Source organism: Ranitomeya variabilis, chromosome 2, assembly GCF_051348905.1.
Source record: "Ranitomeya variabilis isolate aRanVar5 chromosome 2, aRanVar5.hap1, whole genome shotgun sequence".
Classification (NCBI taxonomy): Eukaryota; Metazoa; Chordata; class Amphibia; order Anura; family Dendrobatidae; genus Ranitomeya; species Ranitomeya variabilis.
In genome coordinates this window covers 821,218,375-821,238,148 of record NC_135233.1, presented here as the reverse complement: position 1 = coordinate 821,238,148, position 19,774 = coordinate 821,218,375, and the positions used below count along the sequence as shown (strand labels likewise).

General features: G+C 40.8%; 1 protein-coding gene across 2 annotated transcripts in view; it reads right to left on the bottom strand.

The window, feature by feature from the left end:
* The window catches only part of HMGCLL1 (3-hydroxy-3-methylglutaryl-CoA lyase like 1), a 125,199-nt gene that overhangs the window by 69,048 nt on the left and 36,377 nt on the right, over positions 1–19,774 (bottom strand). For both annotated transcript variants that reach the window (XM_077292889.1, XM_077292890.1), the window contains exon 5: positions 4,149–4,244. In XM_077292889.1, coding sequence (XP_077149004.1) covers positions 4,149–4,244 — 96 coding nt within the window. The remainder of the gene's footprint in view (positions 1–4,148; positions 4,245–19,774) is intronic.

Sequence of the window (19,774 nt, the reverse complement as noted above, 5' to 3'; positions counted from 1 at the left end):
TTACCTAGTGTAGTATTAGTATGTTATGTAGTGTAGTGTCAGCGTGTTACGTAATGCAGTGTCAGTGTGTTGTGTAGTGTCAGTGTGTTGTGTAGTGTCAGTGTGTTACGTAGTGCAGTGTCAGTGTGTAATGTAGTGTCAGTGTGTTATGTAGTGTAGTGTCAGTGTGTTAATATACTCACCTAATGCCACTTTTTCTAGTATCCAGCACCGTTCTTTTCTTCTTCTCGGTAATGTCATCTATCTGCATACTCTCCGGGACACTCTATGCTCTATGAGTGAGCCGAAGTCTCTTTTACAGTGCAAGTCTATGGATTTTCGTTCTGACACTTCATAGGCTTACATTGTAAAATCCACTTCTGGGGCACTGAGAGCGCAGAGCGACCTGCAGAGTCTGAAAAGTGGGGATGTCACTGAGTAGAAGACTGGATCGGCGTTAGATACCATAGACAATGGTGGTAGGTGGGTATATTAACACATGCACACTACCCAAACATACACAGACTTAGTGAAAAAAGTTCATGAGAAGGCTCCTTTATATAAATGGTAAAGTGTAAAATTCTGACCACTTAAAAACTAATTTGTCTAAATTTATTTACGCGGAACAATATATTGCTCATCTGAAATATGAAATATAATGTCTCTATAGGGAAAAAATTAAATGGGAATTACTAATTTCTTAATTTATTATAGAAATGAAATAGGTGTGAAATAGATGACAAAGTTAAATGTACCCATAAAAGTATGATCAACCTATGGAGGAAGAAGTGTTCAACACGCAACTACATTTTAAGGGGAGGATTCTTCTGCTATGTATTTAAGCCTAATAACAAACATACAGAATCAAAGAAAGTCAAATAGAATGTAATGTACTTACGTGAATCTGTGCAGACAATCGCTCTATTCCTTTCAGTGTTTAAAAAACTTGGACGGCTATCAACAAAACTGTGCTATGTACAGTGCAATGTAAAACACATGTGCACAACATCTGTGACTTAATGATACAAATCCGTGCCATTGTTTTAAAACATTACAATTGCAAACGTGTCTAAGATATTAGACAGTGTAGAGGAGTCATGCATCAAAGGAGTTTCAGTTCTTCATGCATAAAAATAAACCCAGACGGAGTTATGGAGATAAATTTCAACAGTTCTGTTCGAATGTACAATGGTTTATTAGAAAAGCCCACACTTACTGAAAACAGATTAAACAATGTTTCATGCTTGTGTTGTTTCCAATACCGCTAATGTGTGAGCTGTTTCCTGGGGATGTATGAAAAATATCATACACGATATGTCCTTATTAGTGGTCACAACTGGTGAAAACTGATGTCATTACTGTTGTCCCATGTATCATTGATCAATGTACATTTACATAAGTTTCACATAATACATGGGTAAGTACCCGTGCCACAAAAAAAAAAAAAAACTACTTCTATGTCGATGTTATTGGGCAATCGCCACACTTCAAACTTGAAACATCTCAAGATGCTTCAATGTCTCAGTTACAGATGATGAAAAGCAATAGAGAGGAAAGGGGAATCTGGAATATATACAGGCATGTTTGGAGGCTACATGAACTGTTGAGTGTCTGTGAATACAAAGCTGTCAGATCTCTTTATTTCCACAGGAAATCGGTGTTTCTCTGTGATGAGAAGTGTTGAGACATTACAGTTCTTCTTTAATGTAATTATAGGAACACTCCTGGCAAAAATGCTACTCAGTATCGGGCCATGACATCTTTACTTGGTGGTTTGTCATCTACTCAATCATGCACCACACCTTAGGTAGAATCCAAGGGGAACTAAGCTTAGTAAATTTCCATCAAAGTTTTCCTTTAAGTGGCATAGAGCCACCCAGACATTGATTTGGTTTTGGGAAAACACATTATGCTCCAATATGACTACCTTTATTCTCGGGATAATGATCAGACTAGAAATGAGACAATTGTGAACGATTATGCCTTAAAAGCGGGAGAACGGTAAGATGATTCTGTATTTGGACTATTTAGGCAGGACTGCATGGTGGCATCCATTATTTGCAGCCCCACAGGAATAAATATTGTGAAGGAGTAGGCAGAATGTATTTATACTGTACATGATGACTATGTTGGACCCACTGAGTAATTGGACATGCAAAATGTGTATTTGGGCTGAGGCAAGCATAATCTCCAATTCATTTATTATGTGCAAGAACTGTTTCTAAATTACACACTGCATACAAAATTAATTATTAGGCAAGTAAGTATTTTGATCATATCATCATTTTTTTGTATATTTTTCAACTCCAAGCTGTATGTCATGCCTGCAGGTGACGCATGTGGATCCACTGTTCCACAGGGCCAGACTTGCCTAGGCGCAGAGGCGCAGCTAAGCGTCCAGCAGGTCTTCACTGGAGCTGCTGATGGGGGAGACAGACAGCGCTGCAGGTAGCCGCCAGATACTAGTCCTAGGCAGGTTCGCTGGCACAGGGAGAAGTGATGGAGGTGACTAACAAGCAGGTAACGGAGACTGATGGACTGTATGGAGGACTTGAATATTGAAGTCGAATTCTTGTTCACACTCGTTGATAACAGGAACAGATCTGGAGCTAGCCACAGTAGGACCAGGGACAACAGAAACACGGGAAAACTATACTAGACTAATGGGAACACAGGAAATGGGAATATCTTTAACAGACTAAGGATTGGGGACCTGGCAACATACAGTTGGACTCACCAACACCACTAAGGCACCTCTCTATTGACCTTTTATACAAGATGCCTCCCATCTCCTATTGGCCCGGGAGACACCTTGCAAGAGATAACTTTAACTAAATGACTCACAGCTGTTAGCTGGGTGCATTTTACTATGTGACCATGCTGCCCCTTTAAGAGCAAAGGAATGCACGCCAACAGTACACAGTGTGGCGTGCAGAGGGGAGGAGGAGGCAGCTCATGAGGAAATTGCTGCAACCAGAGCAGTGAGTAAGCCAGCATTCCCGTATGGTGTGATGAGGAGAACCATGCTGAGGCGCCGGCAGACATTACACTGTATAAACTTGAATGCCTATTTGTTTAAGAATATCAGATGATGTGTACTTGCATAATGAGGGAGGATGTGGCCTAAGGATATCAACACCATTTATCAAGGTGTGCCGAATTATTAGGCAACTTATTGTCCTTGAGCCAAACAGGCAAAAGTAGAGATTTAACTGACTCCAAACATTTTTACATTGTAACAAATTTTACAAAGGGATGTAGCACTCATGAATTGCTAAGGAAGAAGGGTGTGATCAAGCAAAACCTTCAAAAGTTTTGTTGTAAATAATCGGAAGGGTTACAAAAATGTTGAGAAAAAAAAGATGCACATTAACTGTTAAAGATTTGAGAAAATCAAATATGAAGTGACCAGGAAACCATTATTCTCTAGTGCTGTCATATTCCAGAACTGCAATATTTTGGAGTGGCCATCACAAAGCCCTGATCTCAATCCTATGGAATTATGGGCAAAGCTGAAAAGGCAGGTGCGAGTAATGTGACCTACAAACCTGGATCAGTTACACCAGTTTTGTCAGGAGGAATGGGTCCAAATTCCGATATCCCAAACGTTTGACCCAAGTCATTCAGTTTAAGGACAATGGTACTAAATACTAATGAAATGTGTGTAGACTTTTGACGTTGCAGTAAGTAATAAAAATACCTTAAAACATTCTCTCTCTCTCTCTCTCTCTCTCTCATTATTCTGGCATTTGGCAAATATTAATAATTATGGTAATCCTAATTGACCTAAAAGATTTATTCTGATTTTATGTCAGATATTGAGAAAAACATGCATATGTGTCTTTTTATATAGTGTATGTAAACTTCTAATTTCATCTGCCTACTGTATGTACAGTATATCATAGCAGTATGCAGCCTATTTCTATACTAAAACTTTTTAACAGGCAAAAACCTATAGTTTGTATCTTAAAGCATTTATATTTGTCCAGGTTTCTGTACAATTCTGTTTTAATAGGTCAACTAAGCTTTCTTCAATACAAAAGGCAATATTTATGACACTTAATGAATTTCCTGAACATTTATTTTTTTAGAACTATGGAATGTTACTCTACATTGCTAAGAAAGAAAGAGCACAGAAGTTGAGATTAATAACAGACTATAACACTTACTGCAGATTGAAACCCTTGAATATTTGGAGTCAGAACTGGATAGTGTACCCCACTAAAGATCTTTATGCCTTGCATGACTTGCGTGTGATCTGACATCTGAAACAGAGAAAAACACTTGCTTGAGAGACAAAGTATTGATAATTCAGTTTTACAATATACAATAAGGAAAAACTGAGAATGATCAAAATTGGTGCATATACCAGCAGGCCATGATGCTAGAAATCATTTTCCCCAGTTGATGGTAAAGTCAGAAAGAATACCAAAGAAATTCATAATACACGTGGCTTTTATTAAAGTATTAATAAAAATGTCCTAAGAGTAACAAGGTGTGCTCTGCATATAATGCATTGCTTTCATGTAGATGAAAATTACTGTATTTGGGACTTGCATGACAACTGCAAGTTGCTCTATTGTTAGCGAAAAGAATAGGAGCGGTAAGGGGCATCCCTGCCTTGTCCCTCTATCTAGATCAGGGGTCCCCAACTTGTAGCTCGGGAGCCACATATGGCTTGCGGTCCCATGAATTGTTGCTCACGGCTGTCTGTCAGCTTGGTACATTAGTTCCAGTTCTAGCAAACAAGTTCTAGCAACAAAAAAAACATCCGGCGTGACAATATAGGTGAATTTAATGAAAATGTAGAGTCCCTGTGGGTGGAGATAAGGGGAGGGGGAAAAATAATAAATTACTGATAGGGGTTTGTTATAAATCTCCAAAAATAATGGAATCAATGGAGAATATCCTCGTAAAGCAAATAGATGAAGCTGCGACTCAAGGAGAAGTCATTATTATGGGGGACTTCAACTACCCTGAAATAGATTGAGGAACAGAAACCTACAGTTCCAGCAAAGGTAATCGGTTTTTGACAACTATGAGAGACAATTACCTTTCACAACTGGTTCAGGACCCAACAAGAAGGGGGGCACTGCTAGACCTAATATTAACCAACAGGCCAGACCGCATATCAAATATAAGGGTTGGGGGTCACTTGGGGAATAGTGATCACAAAATAATAAGTTTTCATGTATCCTTTAATAAGATGTGTAGTAGAGGGGTTACACGGACACTAAACTTCAGGAGGGCAAATTTCCAACGGATGAGAGATGATCTTGGTGCAATTAACTGGGACGATATCCTGAGACATAAAAATACACAAAGAAAATGGGAGCAGTTTATTAGCATCCTGGATAGGACCTGTGCACAGTATATACCGTATGGGAATAAACATACTAGAAATAGGAGGAAACTAATATGGCTAAATAGAGCTGTAAGGGGCGCAATAAGTGACAAAAAGAAAGCATTTAGAGAATTAAAGGAAGTAGGTAGTGAGGAGGCATTAAATAAGTACAGAAAATTAAATAAATTCTGTAAAAAGCAAATCAAGGCAGCAAAAATTGAGACAGAGACTCATTGCCAGAAAGAGTAAAAATAATCCCAAAATATTCTTTAACTACATACCGTAAATAGTAAGAAACTAAAAAATGATAGCGTTGGCCCCCTTAAAAATAGTCTGGGTGAAATGGAGGATGAGGATGAGGAAAAAGCCAATATGCTAAATGACTTTTTTTCATCAGTATTTACAAAAGAAAATCCCATGGCAGACAATATGATCAGTGATAACAAAAATTCCCCATTAACCTGCTTAACCCAGCAGGGAGTACGGCGGAGTCTAAAAATCACAAAAATTGACAAATCTCCGGGCCCGGATGGGATACACCCCCGAGTACTGCAGGAACTAAGTACAGTCATTGATAGACCATTATTTTTAATCTTTAAAGAGTCCATAATAACAAGGTCTGCACCACAGGACTGGCGTATAGCAAATGTGGTGCCAATATTCAAAAAGGGGACAAAAACTGAACTCGGTAATTATAAGCCAGTAAGCTTAACCTCTACAGTGGGTAAAATCCTGGAGGGCATTCTAAGGGATGCTATACTGGAGTATCTGAAGAGGAATAACCTCATGACCCAGTATCAGCACGGGTTTACTAGGGACCGTTCATGTCAGACTAATTTGATCAGCTTCTATGAAGAGGTAAGTTCTGGACTGGACCAAGGGAACTCAGTAGATGTAGTGTATATGGACTTTTCAAAAGCTTTTGATACGGTGCCACACAAAAGGTTGATACATAAAATGAGAATAATGGGGATAGGGGAAAATATGTGTAAGTGGGTTGAGAGCTGGCTCAGGAATAGGAAACAAAGGGTGATTATTAATGGAGCACACTCAGACTGGGTCGCGGTTAGCAGTGGGGTACCACAGGGGTCAGTATTGGGCCCTCTTCTTTTTAACATATTTATTAATGACCTTGTAGGGGGCATTCAGAGTAGAATTTCAATATTTGCAGATGACACTAAACTCTGCAGGGTAATCAGTACAGGGGAGGACAATTTTATATTACAGGATGATTTATGTAAACTAGAAGCTTGGGCTGATAAATGGCAAATGAGCTTTAATGGGGATAAATGTAAAGTCATGCACTTGGGTAGAAGTAATAAGATGTATAACTGTGTGCTTAATTCTAAAACTCTGGGCAAAACCGTCAATGAAAAAGACCTGGGTGTATGGGTGGATGACAAACTCATATTCAGTGGCCAATGTCAGGCAGCTGCTACAAAGGCAAATAAAATAATGGGATGCATTAAAAGAGGCATAGATGCTCATGAGGACAACATAATTTTACCTCTATACAAGTCACTAGTGCGACCACACTTCGAATACTGTGCACAGTTCTGGTCTCCAGTGTATAAGAAAGACATAGCTGAACTGGAGCGGGTGCAGAGAAGAGCGACCAAGGTTATTAGAGGACTGGGGGTCTGCAATACCAAGATAGGTTATTACACTTGGGGCTATTTAGTTTGGAAAAAGGAAGACTAAAGGGTGATCTTATTTTAATGTAAAAATATATGAGGGGACAGTACAAAGACCTTTCTGATGATCTTTTTAATCATAGACCTGAGACAGGGACAAGGGGGCATCCTCTACGTCTGGAGGAAAGAGAGTTTAAGCATAATAACAGACGCGGATTCTTTACAGTAAGAGCAGTGAGACTATGGAACTCTCTGACGTATGATGTTGTAATGAGTGATACGTTACTTAAATTTAAGAGGGGACTGGATACCTTTCTGGAAAAGTATAATGTTATATGTTTTATACACTTGATTCCTTGATAGGGTGTTGATCCAAGGAATTAGTCTGATTGCCGTATGTGGAGCCGGGAAGGATTTTTTTTCCCCAATGTGGAGCTTACTCTTTGCCACATGGTTTTTTTTTGGCCTTTCTCTGCTCTGGATCAACATGTTAGGGCATGTTAGGTTAGGCTATGGGTTAAGCTATATGGACTTAAAGTCTTCCTTCAACCTTAATAACTATGTAACTATATGTAACTATGAAGAGCACATCTGAAAATGGTGAATTTTGTGAGCAGCCCTGCACAGAAGAGCAGATCTGATGCACATATGCTGGTATTAGGGGTTTTGAGATAATTTAAGTATGCTACGCTGAAGACAAGATGACACTACCCGTCAGAGGAGGTGTTTGAAGCTCGATGTGACAGTGTCTTGGGAGTGCTTTATAGGAGAACACTGAATGGGGGATATTGTGGGATCCCCTGGATCTTTGTATACTGCTTTGGGGTGATTTTTGTGGAAAAGCTTTAGTTACCATTATGACTGTAATTGGGGCTTTGGTTGCCACTATTGTGAGGGGGCGGGAGTTGAATGTGGCTCGCAACCCTCTCTCAAGGCTGGATGTGGCTCGCGACCCTCTGTCAGAGCTGAATGTGGCTCTCAAGGTCAGAAACATTGGGGACCTCTGATCTAGATGGATTGCCTTGATCTCAGCTTTGACAGAAATTTATAATAGTTTGACCCATGATCTATAGTCTGAGCCAAAGCCCATTCTAGCCAAAGTAGACCATGGATATGGCCATTCTATACTAACAAAAGCCTGTATAATAACTGCCATAGACACATCAGGCATTAATCTGATCTGAATGCACCACAGGTGTGATCACCACGAAGAGCTTATTGTCAGTAATTTTGATAGTATTTTAATGTTTACTGGCAACAATGAAATAGTCCTGTAAGAATCTAAATGTTGAGGGGTTTTATTTGGTTTAGGGAATCACAACTTTCCATCACTGATTGGGGTAATGTACCCTTCCACAGTGCAGTATTAAATACTTCCTGAAATTGAGGTAGTAATTAGTGATCGTATGTTTGAGTCGCCATGGCTGCATGTCTCGCAGCAGTTCAACAGCTGCAACGTATGCAGGGATTGCGTAACAAATAGGCAAACCCTGCATATGTTGCAGATGTCTAACAGCCATGAGACATGCAGCCACAGTGACTCAAACATAGTATTCGAGCATGCTGAAGACACTTTGTTAGCAAACAAGCATGCTCGGCTAACACCTTAACCAAACACGCTCGCTCATCACTATTATTAATGTCTCTCTGTTAAACTTAATCATCTCAGATCAGCTGGCAACCTATCTGCGCTAGTGATTTTTCATTTGCCATAAAGTAAAGGGCCTTTTCAAGCTGCTCCAATATCAGTAGAGAATCCAGGAGTGCCGCACATCTTATCAACAACCAGGGTAGAGTAAGTGGATCCTTCCAAGTCCTCTTCTGTAGGCCATAATTTGGAGGTATAATATTTGGTGTTGAGGTTAGTAATATCCCATGCAGGTCCTTAACCCCTTCACCCCCAAGGGTGGTTTGCACGTTAATGACCAGGCCAATTTTTACAATTCTGACCACTGTCCCTTTATGAGGTTATAACTCTGGAACGCTTCAACGGATCTTGGCGATTCTGACCTTGTTTTCTCGTGACATATTGTACTTCATGATAGTGGTAAAATTTCTTTGATATAACTTGCGATTATTTGTGAAAAAAATGGATATTTGGCGAAAATTTTGAAAATTTCGCAATTTTCCAACTTTGAATTTTTATGCCCTTAAATCACAGACATATGTCACGCAAAATACTTAATAAGTAACATTTCCCACATGTCTACTTTACATCAGCACAATTTTGGAACCAAATTTTTTTTTGTTAGGGAGTTATAAGGGTTAAAAGTTGACCAGAAATTTCTCATTTTTACAGCACCATTTTTTTTTAGGGACCACATCTCATTTGAAGTCATTTTGAGGGGTCTATATGACAGAAAATACCCAAGTGTGACACCATTCTAAAAACTGCACCCCTCAAGGTGCTCAAAACCACATTCAAGAAATGTATTAACCCTTCAGGTGTTTCACAGGAATTTTTGGAATGTTTAAATAAAAATGAACATTTAACTTTTTTTCACACAAAATTTATTTCAGCTCCAATTTGTTTTATTTTACCATGGGTAATAGGAGAAAATGGACCCCAAAAGTTGTTGTACAATTTGTCCTGAGTACGCTCATACCCCATATGTGGGGGTACACCACTGTTTGGGCGCATGGCAGAGCTCGGAAGGAAAGGAGCGCCATTTGACTTTTCAATGCAAAATTGACTGGAATTGACATGGGACGCCATGTTGCATTTGGAGAGCCCCTGATGTGCCTAAACATTGAAACACCCCACAATTGACACCATTTTGGAAAGTAGACCCCAAAAGGAACTTATCTAGATGTGTGGTGAGCACTTTGACCCAACAAGTGCTTCACAGAAGTTTATAATGCAGAGCCGTAAAAATAAAAAATCATATTTTTTCACAAAAATGATCTTTTCGCCCCCATTTTTTTTATTTTCCCAAGGAAAAGAGAAGAAATTAGACCACAAAAGTTGTTGTGCAATTTGTCCTGAGTACGACGATACCCCATATGTGGGTGTAAACCATTGTTTGGGCGCAGGGCAGAGCTCGGAAGGGAAGGAGCGCCATTTGACTTTTCAATGCAAAATTGACTGGAATTGAGATGGGACGCCATGTTGCGTTTGGAGAGACCCTGATGTGCCTAAACATTAAAAACCCCAACAAGTGACACCATTTTGGAAAGTAGACCCCCTAAGGAACTTATCTAGATGTGTTTTGAGAGCTTTGAACCCCCAAGTGTTTCACTACAGTTTATAACGCAGAGCCGTGAAAATAAAAATTCCTCTTTTTTTTTTCACAGAAATGATATTTTAGCCCCCAGCTTTGTATTTTCCCAAGGGTAACATAATAAATTGGACCCCAAAAGTTGTTGTCCAATTTGTCCTGAGTACTCTGATACCCCATATGTGAGGGGGAACCACTGTTTGGGCGCATGACAGAGCTCGGAAGGGAAGGAGCACCATTTGGAATGCAGACTTAAATGGATTGGTCTGCAGGCGTCACGTTGCATTTGCAGAGCCCCTGATGTACCCAAACAGTAGAAACCCCCAACAAGTGACCCCAAATTGGAAACTAGACCTCCCAAGGAACTTATCTAGATGTGTTGTGAGAACTTTGAACCCCCAAGTGTTTCACTACAGTTTATAACGCAGAGCCGTGAAAATAAAAATTATTTTTTTTTCACAAAAATGATTTTTTAGCCCCCAGTTTTGTATTTTCACAAGGGTAACAGGATAAATTGGACCCCAAATGTTGTTGTCCAATTTGTCCTGTGTACGCCGATACCCCATATGTGGGGGTAAACCACTGTTTGGGCGCATGGCAGAGCTCGGAAGGGAAGGAGCGCCGTTTGGAATGCAGACTTAGATGGATTGGTCTGCAGGCGTCATGTTGCATTTGCAGAGCCCCTGATGTACCTATACAGTAGAAACCCCCCACAAGTGACCTCATATTGGAAATTAGACCCCCCAACGAACTTATCTAGATGTGTTGTGAAAACTTTGAACCCCCAAGTGTTTCACTACAGTTTACAACGCAGAGCCGTGAAAATAAAAAATCCTTTTTTTTCCTACAAAACTTATTTTTTAGCCCCCAGTTTTGTATTTTCCCAAGGGTAACAGGAGAAATTGGACCCCAAAAGATGTTGTCCAATTTGTCCTGAGTACGCTGATACCCCATATGTTGGGGTAAACCCCTGTTTGGGCACACGGGAGAGCTCTGAAGGGAAGGAGCACTGTTTTACTTTTTCAGCACAGAATTGTCTGGAATTGAGATCGGATGCCATTTCCCGTTTGGAGAGCCCCTGATGTGCCTAAACAGTGGAAACCCCCCAATTATAACTGAAACCCTAATCCAAACACACCCCTTACCCTAATCCCAACAGTAACCCTAACCACACCCCTAACCCTGACACACCCCTAACCCTAATCCCAACCCTATTCCCAACCGTAAATGTAATCCAAACCCTAACCCTAACTTTAGCCCCAATCCTAACTGTAGCCCTAACCCTAGCCCTAACCCTAGCCCTAACCCTAGCAATGACCCTAGCCCTAACCCTAGCCCTAAACCTAGCCCTAACCCTAACCCTAACCCTAACCCTAGCCCTAGCCCTAACCCTATCCCTAGCCCTAACCCTAACCCTAGCCCTAACCCTAATGGGAAAATGGAAATAAATACATTTTTTTAATTTTTTTATTTTTCCCTAACTAAGGGGGTGATGAAGGGGGGTTTGATTTACTTTTATAGCGGGTTATTTAGTGGATTTTTATGATTGGCAGCCGTCACACACTGAAAGATGCTTTTTATTGCAAAAAATATTTTTTGCATTACCACATTTTGAGAGCTATAATTTTTCCATATTTGAGTCCACAGAGTCATGTGAGGTCTTGTTTTTTGTGGGACGAGTTGACGTTTTTATTGGTAACATTTTCGGGCACATGACATATTTTGATCACTTTTTATTCCGATTTTTGTGAGGCAGAATGATCAAAAACCAGCTATTCATGAATTTCTTTTGGGGAAGGCGTTTATACCGTTCCGCGTTTGGTAAAATAGATAAAGCAGTTTTATTCTTCGGGTCAATGCGATTACAGCGATACCTCATTTATATCATTTTTTTATGTTTTGGCGCTTTTATACGATAAAAGCTATTTTATAGAAAAAATAATTATTTTGGTATCGCTTTATTCTCAGGACTATAACTTTTTTATTTTTTTGCTGATGATGCTGTATGGCAGCTCGTTTTTTGCAGGACAAGATGACGTTTTGACGTTTTCAGCGGTACCATGGTTATTTATATCTGTCTTTTTGATCGCGTGTTATTCCACTTTTTGTTCGGAGGTATGGTAATAAAGCGTTGTTTTTTGCCTCGTTTTTTTTTTTTCTTACGATGTTTACTGAAGGGGTTAACTAGTGGGGCAGTTTTATAGGTTGGGTCGTTACGGACGCGGCGATACTAAATATGTGTACTTTTATTGTTTTGTTTTTTTATTTAGATAAAGAAATGTATTTATGGGAATAATTTTTTTTTTCTTTATTTAGGAATTTATTTTTTATTTATTTTTTTACACATGTGGAAAATTTTTTTTTTTACTTTTTTACTTTGTCCCAGGGGGGGACATTACAGATTGGTGATCTGACAGTGTGCACAGCACTCTGTCAGATCACCGATCTCACTTAGAGTGCAGCAGGCTTACCAGCGCCAGCTCTCAGCAGGCACTCGGTAAGCCACCTCCCTCCCTGCAGGACCCGGATGCCGCGGCCATCTTGGATCCGGGACCTGCGGTGAGGAGGGAGGTAGGAGACCCTTGGAGCAACGCGATCACATCGCGTTGCTGCGGGGGTCTCAGGGAAGCCCGCAGGGAGCCCCCTCCCTGCACGATGCTTCCCTATACCACCGGTACACCGCGATCATGTTTGATCGCGGTGTGCCGGGGGTTAATGTGCCGGGGGCGGTCCGTGACCGCTCCTGGCACATAGTGCCAGATGTCAGCTGCGATAGGCAGCTGACACCCGGCCGCGCTCCCCCCGAGAGCGCGGCCGATCGCGTATGATGTACTATCCCGTTGGTGGTGGTCATACGGGCCCACCCCACCTCGACAGGATAGTACGTCAGATGTCAGAAAGGGGTTAAGCTCTTTTTGAATTGATCAATGGCACTAAACGATTTGTTTTCTGATGGGAGATCATTGAATAGACTGTTTTCACAGACAGACCATGCTTCAGATGCACATTAAATGATCTGTAATAAATTCAGTGCAGATAGGCTGCCATTATCCTCAACAGCACTAGTCTTGTTTATATAGGATGATTTACTGCGGAGAACAATGATTTTTTGTGCTGCATTTTTCTCATTCATCAGCGTGTTTCAACTCAAAGATTATTGTGAGATGTGCATCTCTAAGAATGCTCGTGAAATGAACCGTCACTAACTAATCAGCAAGTGGCCAACCAGTTGCCCCTGTTCAAACTACCGCTGTTTGAAGAAGAATCTTTAAAGGTCCACAGTAAGGCTAGGGTCACATGACCATATTTCCTTTCTGAGAAAATTGGTTCGATTACGCTAATCACTCTCTAAACAGACTCTGATCAGAATTTGATCCCAGTTTGATCCAATTTTCTCAGATGTGGAGAAGATAGACAAAAAAAAATTCTCCATCTGTTCCATACTGTCAGTCTGTGACAATTGTTTTGCACTTTGATATCATTCGAGTGAGGTCCAATTTTTTTGTAAAATGGAAAGAAATCCCAGCAGTCACGTGTAGAATAATTGCCTATTTAATCCAGCGAAATCAAAAAAATCAGGCGTTTCAGCCCATCCCAGACTTTTGTAAATAGCCTGGGATGCGCTGAAACAGCTGAATGTTTGGATTTCAATGGATGAAATTAGTAATTATTGTTTACATGAGTGTCGGGATTTCTTTCCATTTTGCCATTTCTCTTCATGTGCACTACTATCACACGGAGTGCTGACCAGCTTCTTATTATTTAAATTCTTTTGATAGACCCAATTACTTGCCTGATCGAGTGTTTTCGGATTTACAGATGCAAATTGTGTATGCTGCGATTATTTCCTGGGACAGACTTGATCCAAAGAAAAAAATTGGACATATGCATGGTCCCATAGACTAACATTGGTCCTAGTGCGATCCAATGTTTTGTCGTATTCACTCGGACTGAAAATACCGCCATCTGCACAAACCCTTACTCACTTGGCCGGCCCCTGGCCACATATTTTAACTATTTTGGCCTTATCTGAGGAATCTTTCACACAACCCTCATATGCCTCTTCTGCTGCACAAATAAATACTTATTCTAGTTCTCTAGATGAACTTTTTACCCTTTTTACCTCTTTAATCAATAAAAATGCTTTCATATCATTCTTATTCAAATTGCCTCTTCTGAGAAAAAGAGGACTTAAACTCTATAGCGCCACCTGTTGGAAGTAGCGATCCTACAAGTCACAATCAACCCTTTAACGAGTCGTGCAATATGACAGGATAAAAGCCAAATCAGTATCTCAATTCGCAGACACGGTGTTTCGGGCTGTTGGCCCTCGTCAGTGCGAAGCATGAGAACTGATTTGGCTAGGTGAGAGGCTCTGGACTGGGGTCTAAGGGGCAACGTTTCTCCTTATGGAGAGTGACATACCAGCTGGCTTGTTAAGGTAAGGAGGCTTATTCGCCGTGCAATGCTCCTCTGTGAAATTAAATATTCAAATTGCCTCTTCTAAGAAAAAGAGGACTTAAACTCTATAGCGCCACCTGTTGGAAGTAGCGATCCAACAAGTCACAATTAACCCTTTAACGAGTCATGCAATATGACTTAGGATAAAAGCCAAATCAGTATCTCAATTCGCATTCTAGAATTCTAAAACTATAAACAGAAATGTACATTCTCCCAAAATCCTCACAACCTTATCAGTTTAGTTCTGAAGACTTATGGTTCAGATGACACTGTATAATCATTTACTGTTTTGAAAACATTCCTACAAGTGAATTTATTTTTTGTATAAAATAAATGCACACTGGTGCTACACTCATTTTAGAGAAAAGGGATGGGGGAGTTAATCTAGAAACAAAGCTGCTGGTGATGCAACAGGGTCTGTGTAAAGCCCTGTTTGTAATAAAACAAAAAGATTATATATATATATATATATATATATATATATATATATATATATATATATATATATATATATATATATATATATAGATTATCACCTGCGCTATACACTGTTCCAAATTATTATGCAAATAATATTTCCTCATATTTTCTCTAAATTACCTATCTGAATTGCAGTCATTGTTATTTTCCAGTCATTTACTATTCTAGTATAATTGCAATGTTTTGGAACAAACTGCCTATGAAAACAGTATCTTTTTAAAAAAAATAAACACTCAAAATGCATGTTCCAAATTATTATGCACAGCAGAGTTTTCTACCTTTTTTTTATTTTGAACCAAAAAATGGTCAGTTGTGAAGTTATAAGCATTATCAGCTTATTACAAAATGAAATCAAACAGTTTTCAAGTGAAAACTTTATTCTAGGTGATGTTACATTTGCACATAGGACCCCTTGTTTGAAAGAAGCTTCTGAACTCTCTCGTCCATTGAATTTGTCAGTTTTTGGATGGTTTCTGCTTCAATTGTTTTGCATGTGGACAGAATACCCTCCCAGAGCTGTTGCTTAGATGTGAACTGCCTCCCGTCATCATAGACACTCCTTTTGATGACACTCCAGAGGTTCTCAATGGGGTTGAGGTCAGGGGAAGATGGTGGCCACACCATAAGTTTGTCCTCTTTTATGCCCATAGCAGCCAGAGATGCAGATGTGTTTTTTGCAGCATGAGACGGTGCATTATCATGCATGAAAATGATCTTGCTGCGGAAAGCACGGTTCTTCCTCTTGAACCATGGCAGGAAGTGTTGTTTTAGAAACTCCACATAGATTATGGAGTTCATCTTTACCCCTTCAGGGATCATAAAGGGGCCGACAATCTCTCTCCCCATGATTCCAGCCCAAAACATTACTCCATCTCCTCCATGTTGGCGCCTTAGCCGTGTTTTCATGGGGTGTTCATCAACCAGCCATCCTCCACTCCATCTATCTGGACCATCGAGCATTGCACGGCACTCATCGGTGAACAAAACAGTTTGGAAGTCAGTCTTCATGTATCGTTTGGCCCACTGGAGCCGTTTCTGCTTGTGTGCAGTGGATAGAGGTGGTTGTCAGGATGGCTTACGCACAGCTGCAAACCTCTGAAGGACCCTGCATCTTGTTGTTCTGGGGACGTTGGAGGCACCAGCAGCTTCAAAAACTTGTCTGCTGCTATGACAAGGCATTTTTGCAGCTGCTCTTTTAACCTTACGCAATTGCCTGTTGGAAAGAGTCCTCAATTTTTCCTTATCAGCACGCACACGTGTGTGCTGGGAATCAGCTACATACTTCTTGATTGTGCGATGATCACGATGGAGTGTCTTGGCAATGTTGATTGTAGTCATGCCTTGACCTAAATACTCCACAATTTGTTGCTTCTCAGCAGCCGACATCCTTTTTCTTTCCCATTTTGGCAAAAAATGTAGGCTGCTTAATAATGTGGAACAGACTTCTTAAGTAGTCTTGCCTTTATTTGGACACACCTGCCAAACTAATTTGCACAGGTATCTGCAATTGCTTTCAGTGATATAGAGAGCCCTGACACACATCACCATCAATGAGTTTAAATGACAAACAAAAAAATTCTAACCTTATCACTCCAAAACTCTTTGTGCATAATAATTTGGAACACAGTGTAAAAGTACGTTAGTGGATGGAAAGTAAAGGTGGACACAGGGAGAATTAATGCCCGCACTGGGAGGAGAGGAAAAGGTATGCAGTTCCAGTGATCAGGGAGCGATATGATGGTATTAGTCACAGTGAGATCCTTTGCTATGCCTTAAATAAAAGGACAGTTTGCACTCATGCACTTACTGAGTTAATCTGTAATGATGCTTTCGAGTAGCTGGATCTTGATATTCTGCAAAATGCCGAGATAAAGAATGTCCTTTATATCCTTTATTTATGTTGTCTAGATGTTCTTTTATTCTGACTCTCTAAGGCACCTTTTTGTATGGCCCACATAAATTTTCATAGTCACTCATGCACTAATGTTTCTTTCTGTGGAATTCAAATGGTCCAGCAGAATGCTAGGGGTGGCAACTTTGTAAAAATAATGTCTAGGGTGGAATCCAAATGGATTTTTACCCTTGACAGCTTAGCCCCTAAAGGACTTAATCGGGAGATAGTGCTATACGCTTTCTAGTTCTCCAATCTGTCAATAAATCTATAAGTCATCACCAATTCACATTTTATCAGCTACATCTACATTTGAAATGCATTTTACCTTTTAAATTTCACCTATTATAGTTTATTTTCTATTTATGCTATACAGTAGTAAAGCAGCCCCACTAGTGTTGGGTTTTAAATTCTGATCAGGTGATCCTGACCGGTTCTTTTAGTTATGTACATACACATACATTCTTTAGCCCAATACCGTATATACTCGAGTATAAGCCGAGATTTTCAGCCCAAATTTTTGGGCTGAAAGTGCCCCTCTCAGCTTATACTCGAGTCATGATCGGCGGTGGGGTCGGTGGGTGAGGGGGAGAGAGGACTGTCGCATACTCACCTAGTCCCGGCTCTCCTGGCGCTCCACCTGCCCGTCCCACGGTTTTCGGTGCTGCAGCTCGTCCCCTGTTCAGCGGTCACGTGGGACCGCTCATTAAAGTTATGAATATGGACTCCACTCCCATAGGGGCGGAGCCGCATACTCATTTCTCTAATGAGCGGTAACGGTGACCACTGACAGAGGAAGAGGCTGCGGCACCCGGAGACCAGCTGTCCAGGATAAGGAGCCAGGGACGCCGGGAGCAGGTAAGTATGTCATAGTTACCTGTCCACGTTCCACATGCCGGGCGCCGTTCCATCTTCCCGGCGTCTCTCCGCACTGACTGTTCAGGTCAGAGGGCGCAATGACGTACTAGTGTGTGCGTCGCCCTCTGCCTGAACAGTCAGTGCGGAGAGACGCCGAGACGGGACGCTGAGGAGCTGCAGGCAGCAAGAGAGGTGAGCATGTCATTTTTTTTTATTGCAGCAGCAGCATTATATATTGCACAGATTTATATGGGGCAATAATGAATGGTGAAGAGCATTCTATATGGCACAGATTTATATGGAGCATCTATGGGACCATAATGAACGGTGCAGAGCATTATATATGGCACAGCTTTCTATGGAGCATCTATGGGGCCATAATGAATGGTGCAGAGCATTATATATGGCAGAGCTTTATGTGGAGCATCTATGGGGCCATAATGAACGGTGCAGAGCATTTTATGTGGCACAGCTTTATATGAAGCATCTATTTTTATTTTTGAAATTCACCAGTAGCTGCTGCATTTTCCACCCTAGGCTTAAACTCGAGTCAATAAGTTTTCCCATTTTTTTGTGGCAAAATTAGGGGGGTCGGCTTATACTCGGGTCAGCTTATACTCGAGTATATACGGTATTTTAATAAAGGCATGTTTTTATAAATATTGTTCATATAACTTGCATTTTCTGCAACGTCTCTTTTAGTCCACTACAAACACATCCAAGAGTAAGTGATATTTATTACTACTTAAAGAATACACCATCTAATGATCCGCACAATTGCGATATACATTCACCTTTTAATAAGCGCAAAAAAAATGCAGGTGCACCTATTACTGGTTCTTGCTTTTTATGTGAATGCCCAGTTCAGTCTGTTTATTCACTTGTTCACCTATAAATGGCCTAATGTAACCATTACTTCTAGAGGTAGGAAGTGGACCATCCACTTGATCCCCTCTGCAGGTCATGCAAACAGGCTGGGAAAGGGTTAGTGATCTAGTACTATATAAGGATGGGCCTCACAGGGAACTGCAGCCCTGACGAAGAAGGATCGTATCCTTTGAAATGCGTTGGATTGCCTGGTCCCTTCACGCGCCCGTCCATCTACCTGTGTGAAGTCACTTTCTTTCCACGCCCTTTCTACACTCCGCCACCGCTTCGGCGTCACTTCTGGCCGGGGCACGCCTGAGGCAGGCAATCTAGCCTAGCTCCCTGTGACCAGTGAGGAGGAATACAGCAGGCGAAAGCCCTCACACTACCTCCTAGCTCCACAATCTTGCACCGTGGGACTGAACACCGAACATTCATCGGGAGAAGATCCAGCTACTCGAAAGCATCATTACAGATTAACTCAGTAAGTGCATGAGTGCAAACTGTCCTTTTGTTTAAGGCATAGCAAAGGATCTCACTGTGATTGATACCATCATATCGCTCCCTGATCACTGGAACTGCATACCTTTTCCTCTCCTCCCAGTGCGGGCATTAATTCTCCCTGTGTCCACCTTTACTTTCCATCCACCAATGTACTTTTATAGCACAGGTGATAATCTATATATTTATCTTTTTGGATTTATTTTTTATGTCATGGTACATTTATTTACATAAGATTGTCCCTTTTTACAACAGTCAAAACAGACTTCCCTTATGTTCTGTAACAAAAAATACTATCTTTAATTGTACATACTGTAATAAAGGAATAATGACTTGAAATGCCTTAGAATGCACTTTATAATCTATATATATATAATTGTCTAAGGTCCACTTCCGTCTGTCTGTTTGTCTGTCACGGAAATCCGGCATCGCTGATTGGTCGCGGCCAGCTGGGCGCAACCAATCAGTGACAGGCACAGTCTGGCCGCAAATTGGCCCCTCCCTACTCCCCTCCAGTCAGTCCCCCTCCATACTCCCCTCC